Source organism: Austrofundulus limnaeus, unplaced genomic scaffold (assembly GCF_001266775.1).
Source record: "Austrofundulus limnaeus strain Quisiro unplaced genomic scaffold, Austrofundulus_limnaeus-1.0 Scaffold667, whole genome shotgun sequence".
Taxonomy (NCBI): Eukaryota; Metazoa; Chordata; class Actinopteri; order Cyprinodontiformes; family Rivulidae; genus Austrofundulus; species Austrofundulus limnaeus.
Window position 1 is genome coordinate 175,989 of NW_013953069.1, and position 7,970 is coordinate 183,958.

At 36.2% G+C, this 7,970-nt stretch overlaps 2 protein-coding genes across 2 annotated transcripts in view; both read right to left on the reverse strand.

Annotated features, from left to right (window-relative positions):
• The window catches only part of LOC106531717 (extracellular calcium-sensing receptor-like), a 5,503-nt gene extending 1,844 nt beyond the window's left edge, over positions 1-3,659 (reverse strand). The window contains exons 1-5 of the mRNA XM_014027637.1: positions 3,427-3,659; positions 2,996-3,293; positions 2,060-2,851; positions 1,736-1,963; positions 1,470-1,593 (exon numbers count right to left, since the gene is read on the reverse strand). Of these exons, the coding sequence (XP_013883091.1) occupies positions 1,470-1,593; positions 1,736-1,963; positions 2,060-2,851; positions 2,996-3,293; positions 3,427-3,659 (1,675 nt within the window). The remainder of the gene's footprint in view (positions 1-1,469; positions 1,594-1,735; positions 1,964-2,059; positions 2,852-2,995; positions 3,294-3,426) is intronic.
• A 1,609-nt stretch (positions 3,660-5,268) lies between these two features.
• LOC106531723 (extracellular calcium-sensing receptor) lies at positions 5,269-7,489 on the reverse strand (the record flags this gene model as incomplete). Its single annotated transcript, XM_014027639.1, is given in 5 exon segments — positions 5,269-5,589; positions 5,729-5,852; positions 5,971-6,198; positions 6,334-7,125; positions 7,229-7,489. Coding segments are annotated over 5 exon segments (1,726 nt in total), but the record flags the coding sequence as incomplete, so codon positions are not given.
• Between the last annotated feature and the right edge of the window lie 481 nt (positions 7,490-7,970).

The window sequence follows — 7,970 nt, forward strand, 5'->3', positions numbered from 1 at the left end:
CACACACACACACACACACACACACACACACATGCACTCTTTCTCCCTTTTTTATTTACTTTGCTAGGAGAGTGCGAGAATGCAGGTGGTTTTGCAACTTTTGACTAGAACCTTTTTGTTCTCGTGGGTAAATTCCACCCACATTGAGTGGACACTCAGCAGGGGTTGGGTGGATGGGGGGACATGAATATTCTTTGCAAGGGAGTACTAAAAACATTACACACTGCAGATACTTATATAGTTACTCAAAAAATGAGCAGCAGAAATAAAAACATTGAAAGCACTGGAAAGGCTGAAACTTCTCTTCAATCATGAAGGTGAAACAGAAGATGATGTGTCGGAACCATTCATGTCAAAATACGGTGAATTACAGTGGTCTTCATCTTCAAGTAAACAACATGGAAAATATAATAAATACAGTGCCAGGGCCTACCAGGACGGCAGTAACTCGTGTCACAGACACCAAGTCAATCTTTGAGCTACTCGTGCCCAGGTCAATACAGAAAATCTTTCTTGAAGTGACTAAAATAAAACAAAGGTGTGTTTCTGGGGAAAACTGGAAGGAGATGAATAAAATGCATTTGCATATTTGGGGGTCCTCATCATGGCTGGGGTCTACAAGTCAAATTATGAATCAACAAATAATCTATGAAATGCAGAAACAGGCAGGGCAATATTTCATGTCACAATGTCTCTGGAGACTTTATATTTTCTCCCAAGTAGTCCAGTTTGATAATTCAGAGACAAGAGCTGTGAGACAGGAAACAGATAAACTGGCAGATATTGGGACAAAATGGGACGAGTGGGTTGAACAACTTCCACTCCTGTAGGCCTTAATGTCACAGTGGATGAAGGTTTGTGGCATTCAGAGGTTGCTGCTCATTTAGGTAATAAAGTTTATTTTCAATACACATCTTCATGACTCACTTGTCTTGGTTTTTAATTTGAGGGTCAATTTGACCCAGAACAGAATAGGTGTCTCAAGTTCAATTATAAACATCACTCCTCAAAAAATAAATAAATAAAATAAAATCTAAAAAAAGAAAGAAAAAAATTTAGAAAAATCAACAATTAATACTCATTTTTTGTGTGTATGTTTTTTGTATTGGACATAAAAAATGTAACATGTTTTTTTTTTTCAGGAAAACTAGTGAATTGTCCTCATTGATCCTTTATGTGTGAGAAAAATAAACATCAATTCACAAATATTGATTTAAATTGTTAGTAATGAGCTAATATCAGATGTAAAATGTTTAGTTGAATGTTTTTGGTATCTGACACTATAGCATGATTAAATGGGACATTATTGCTGTTCCTCAGAAATTAACATAACAGGAGGGTTAAATGGCCATTTGTGACTGACACTGTAGAAAAATCAAAACCTTGCCCTATTTAAAACTGTCCTGTGAATATAAACTTTTGTTTATGCAATACCAAAAGCAAAAAGTTTGATTAAAAAGATATAAAACCTATATCATTTGCCATTTCTCCTTCTGCACATGGAACACAGTCATGACAACAAACAGGTTTTCCTTTCTGTAGAACCTTGCGTGTTCCTGGGGGACACTTTTCACTACAAACCGACACAGGAACCTGTGAAAAATAAAAGCAACAAAGAAGATGAAGGAAACAAAACAAGTTCACAACGTCCTCAAAGATTTCTAATACTGTTGATGCAGTAAAAGAGAGTGAGGGTTAGCATTATGAACCAGCAGGAAATCCTCATAGTTTTTACCTGCAATGACCTCTGTGCCCAAACCAAAGATCGATTTAGCAGGTTTAACTGTTTGTCTGCAGTTAACGATGCATCATAAAGACCAACAGAGACAAAATCAATGATGTCGTTGTCTCTTGGCTGCCAATTTATAATGTCATACTTTGCTGCTGGATCACCATTTTCATTAAAGTAAACCTCATGGCCCTCTTTTGTTTGAAAACGAATCTTACGTATTTGCTGTAAAATCTGTAAAAGTTGGCTTTTGGTTACTTGTTTCAAATAAATTCTGTAAATGTAGAGTAAAATATTTGGCAGCCTTTTTTTTGCATACAAAAAGTTTACCTTCAATGGATCAAACTGCACACTGTTGTTGCATTTTTCATTACAGATGAAAATATCATGCAGAGCATGGGCCACTGCATACACCCCTTTATAGACATTATTAAAAATGGGCATGAGGGACATGTCAGTGAAGCTGTTTTCCACTCCAGTCAGATCCTCATGTCCTGTACATTCTGTCTGACTCTCCTTTGATTGTACCTGCTTAAACTTACAGCTGAACAATGCCTCCCAGAACTCTGCAAACAACTCATTATTGGATGAAATCAGTGGCTTCACATCCAGCATGAACTCTTTCAGACCACTGACATGTGCTTTAGGGATAGAAAGTCCTATAGCTCCATCCAGGATGTGATTCTTATCCATTGCTGCAATTTGAGAATCAAAAATCCACGACTCACTGCCAACCCACTGATATCCTGTCAAGTTGTGATTGGACAACTCATGTATGAGCACATCCATATCCATGTGGGAAAGAAAAGCAACAATAACCTTTGAAGTAGAAGCCTTGATAATGTCAATTATCTTTTGTATTTTTTCAGATGAATCTGTTCTAAAGAAAGAAATAGAATATTCCAGACAGATGCCCAGCTGCTCTGCAGTTTCTGTGAATGTTGCCATGCCATTGTTGCCATAATCATCATTGGTTCTGATAGTGCCAACCCAAGTCCATCCAAAGTGTTTAACCAACTGAGCTAGAGCTCTGCTCTGATAGTAGTCACTGGGCACTGTTCTAAGAAAGGATGGGTACTTGGTTTTGTCACTGAGACAAGCACATGTAGCAAAGTGGCTGATCTAAAAAAAAATAAGAAAAATGTGTGACATACAAACAGATTACACAGATTATTAAATGAAAACAAATTGCTTCAATCACTTTTGAAAACATGAAATAAACATTTCGAGTTTGACAAGTATAGTTTCAACATCAGCAACACTCACCAATGGGATATGAAATGGTCCTAAAACAGTAGCTATTGCTGTGCTGGGAGACGAGGAGGTTTCTCCCAATACAGCCAGTACTTGTGCATGGCTGGTACATGGCTCCTCGAAGGTTGAAGATGTATTGTCATTACCATTGTTCAAAGCTAGCGCAGCTTTTACACTTCTGGCAATAGAACCACAAGCATCATGAATGCTATATCCCAGAGAAATGCCTGGAAGTAGGTCTGTACTGTTATTGATTTCCTCAATGGCAAAAAGCATGGCCTGAGCAAACTGGAACTCTCTGAAATTCAAACTTGATTCAAAAATCAGTTTAAAAAGTCCATCAACATTAAACAAATAAAATGTCTTTTTAAATTGAAATTAAAATATGCCTGGTTTTGGTAATATTGACACAATAAATAATATACTTCTATAGCATAATTTACCTGATGCATTCCAGTGGAGGAGGCTTTTCTGAGTAAGTGTTCTCGTGGTTTTTCCAGCTGCTGTGGAAAGAGAAAATGCCCCCCAACATAATATCCCCATCCTTAGACAGCTGAGGGATTACAGGATCTCCTCTCCGACTGCACATCGACTCCTCAGACTGAGAGAAAGATGCCAGTAACAACAGCTGTAAAAGTGCACAACCCTGCTCTGGCCACCTTTGTGTCGAAAACATTATGCAAAAAAAAAAAAAAAAAAAAACTGGAACATTTCATGCATCTTAATGCAAATGAAAAAACTTGAACTGGTATTTATTACCTCAGAACAGTCTAAACGGGGATGTCCTTTTCTCTGTGGAACTAAATGATGGTGCAAAACAAGGTGCATGGTGACCATGGAGTCATGTTTTAAAGTATAAACTAACTATAAAGAGGCAAGAACATTGCATGGACTTTCTTTGTTTAATAAAGTAAATGTAATTTGTAGCAAAATATTTGCAAAAATGTCAATTCTTAGAAGCTTTGAACCACATAATTATTTACTCAACACAAAAAGTGAGTAAATGATTATTTATTAGATTATTTCTTTGTTGTAACAACACTTCTTGGCAATAAATCCTGATATTGATTGTCAGCATCTAAGGTTACCAGAAGCTCAAAACAAGTTTCAATAGCAAAGCAAGATAAGGTGTTTGGTAATGGCAAAGAGGATTTGAACATAATTTCATGTGCGCAACACATACTCAGCTCTTCTCATCCTATAAATGCATGTTCCTTACAAATGTGGCTCCATTTAAAAGGGGAATTAGGAGGACTTTCAACTGACTTTATTGCCTAGAAGCATTTATACAATAAAGGAATGATATAGATCACACTAATTTCCTCATTGTTTGTATATTTTATTTAGATATGCAAATAAACAAGCACAAAAATATCAGTATATCAATGATACATTTTCTCAAACATATTTATTTTAAAAGTAAATTTATACTATACATTAAATTTAAATGTCTGACACATTTTTTCAATAAATACCTAATTTTAGTTTTATCACATGGTTTTGTTAACTATTAGGAAAGCACACAGAAAGAAAAGAGCATTACCTCAAAAAAGGTGTAATGTTTCACAAAACCTGTGTGTTACATTAAAGACATTTAAATTAAAATAATAAAACTCATCTATTTTTCTTAATGTAAAACAATGCTTGAAAAGTTGCTCCATAAGCATTTATTTTATGCAGATTTGTTGTTTTTCAGAATGATTTTGATGCTGCTTTTCCCATCATATTCTTTTTTGTGTTTCTTTCTGGTTTTAGCATCATAATATAACATTTTGGGATAAAAATGCAAATCAGCAGTCCAAAACTAGAAGAGAGAATAGCAAAGATTTCTACAGCAACACTGAATTTTCCAGGAGAGCTGACATACGCTGGGATAAAAGTGATCCATACAGCACAGAATATCAACATGCTGAAGGTGATAAATTTAGCTTCGTTGAAATTATCAGGCAGTTTACGAGCCAGAAAAGCAAAAATGAAACACAAAAAAGCAAGAAGTCCAATGTATCCAAGTACAGACCAGAAACCTACAGCTGAACCCAGAGCACACTCCAAGATGATTTTATCTTTAAAACTTTTAAAATTCTTAGATGGAAAAGGAGGAGAAATTGTCAGCCAGAGAATACAGATGATAACTTGTATTAATGTAAAACCCAGAACACTGAGTCTCTGCTGTGTAGGCCCAAATAGTTTCATCACATTACTGCCCGGAAGTGTAGCTTTAAACGCCATTAAAACAACTATTGTTTTCCCCAGAACACAGGAGAGGCAAAGGACAAAGGTGATACCAAAAGCTGTGTGACGGAGCATACAGGACCACTCAGAGGGACGTCCAATGAAGGTCAGAGAGCAGAGAAAACACAGAGTCAAGGAGAAAAGCAGCAGGAAGCTCAGCTCAGAGTTGTTTGCTCTGACAAGAGGAGTTGTCCTGTGTCTGAAGAAGATGACAGCTACAGCAGCCGTCATACATGTTCCAAATAAAGAGGCTGTGGTGAGCAGTATTCCCATGATGTCTTCATATGATAGAAACTCAGCATTCTTTGTTACACAGACATCTCTTCTTTCATTTGACCAGAATTCAGGGGGACATCTCATACAGGTGATAGAATCTTGAATTTAATAATAAGACAGAAATAAGGCCAACAGTTTAGCTCAGGTTTTGAAGATTTTACGTGATGCTCATTATATGAAGTGCAGTCCTGCACTGGTTAGCAGAACTTGAAAAGCTTCTAGCAAACATTAACTGACCTGTAATGTTGCTTATTTCTCCCTCTGCACATCTTATACAGTCATAGCAGCAAACAGGTTTTCCTTTCTGGAGCACTTTTTGTGTTCCTAGAGGACACTTCTCACTGCAAACTGACACCGGAACCTGCAGAAATCAGACCAGTTTGGAGAACCTCTGATATTCTCCTCACAGGTTATAATCTAAAGAAAAAATAAAGTTTATCTACAGCTATGGAAAATACTTATATTAAAAATGTTTTAACCTGCAGTGAGTTTTGTGTCCATATCAGCGATCCATTTTGCAAATTCATTTGTTTGTCAACAGGCAATGATGCATCATAAAGACCAACTGTGACAAATTGTACGTGTCCATTTTCACCTGGCTGCCAGTTTATAATTTCATATTTTGCTGCTGGATCTCCATTCTTATTGAAATAAACCGTGTCCCCATCTTTTGTTTTAAAGTTAACATTTTTTATATGCTGTAATATCTAAAAAGATAAGTAATAACAAAGATAAACAACAGAATACCCTGAAGGACAACAAAGAATATGCAATTTATTTCTTAAAAAGCATTAGTTTGATTTTATTTAACAAACTAATTTAACAATTATTGCAAAGTTTACCATGAATGGATCTAGCTGCACTTTCTTGTCACATGTTTTATTACAGCTGAGGATATCATGCAGAGCATGGGCCACTGCATACACTCCTTTATAGACATTATTAAAAATAGGCATCAGGGACATGTCAGTGAAGCTGTTTTCTACTGCAGTCAGATCCTCATGTCCAGTGCATTCTGTCTGACTCTCCTCTGATTGTGACTGCTTGAACTTACAGTTAAATAATGCCTCCCAGAACTCTGTAAACAATTCAATATTTGTTGAATTTAGTGGCTTTACATCCAGAATGAATTCTTTAATGCCACTGACATATGCTTTTGGGATAGAAAGGCCTATAGCTCCATCCAAGATGTGATTTTTATCACCTACAGCAGTTTGAGAATCAAAAATCCATGCCTCAGTACCAACCCACTGATACCCTGTTAAGTTGTAATTAGAAAACTCATGTAATAATATATCCAAGTCCATGTGGGAAAGAAAAGTGACAATCACTTTTGACGTAGACGCCTTGATAATATCAATTATTTTTAGTATTTTGTCTGATGGGTCTGTCCTGAAGAAAGACACAGAATATTCCAGACAGATGCCCAGCTGCTCTGCTGTCTCTGTAAATATTGCCATGCCATTGTTGCCATAATCTTCATTTGATCGAACAGCTCCAACCCATGACCAACCAAAGTGTTTGACTAAATGAGCCAGAGCTCTGGCCTGATAGTAGTCACTGGGTATGGTTCTGAGAAAGGATGGGTACTTTGTTTTATCACTGAGACAAGCACATGTGGAAAAGTGACTGATCTACATGAAAAAAAAAACATATATATATTTATATATATATATATATAACTTTTTACATACACCATTGTTCTCAGTGTTTATAGATTTAACCAGTCATACCTACCAGTGGGATATGAAATGGTCCAATGGATGTAGCAATTGCTGTGCTAGGAGAAGAAGAAGTTTCACCTAATATGGCTTGAACTTGTGCAGGACTTGAACATGTCTTCAAAGGTGAAGCCATAATTTCGTTACCATTGATCAAAGCTAAAGCAACTCTTACACTTCTGGCAATAGAGCCACAGGTATCATAAATTTTATAACCCAGAGAAACACCTGGCAGCAAGTCTGTCCTGTTGTTTATTTCTTTGATGGCAAAAAGCATTGCCTGGGCTAACTGGAATTCTCTGAAATTTAAGCTACAGTGGGAAAAATATATATTTATTGCGTATATTATGCATTACAGTGTTCTCTAAATAAAGAAGATACATCTTAGAAAAACCCAAACATACTTCTAACACAAACTGTAAGCAATATATTTAAATACACAAAAAATTGGAAAAGTATTTGCATTTTAAGCTACAGTCCTCATCTGTTAAAAATACATAATTTTTCTTGAAGTTATTATTATTATTATTATTATTTCACTTTGGATTTTTTTCTTTTTTATAAATTTACCTGGTACATTGTAGAGGCTGAGGTTCTTGCATGTAGGAGTCCTGTGTTCCTTTCCAGTAGGTGTGGAAAGAGAAAAGTCCACCCAACATAATGTCACCCTCTTTAACTAGTTGTGGGTTTTCAGCATCGCCTCTTTGTCGGCATTCTGGCTCTTCTGCATGAGAGAAAGATGCTACCAACAATAACTG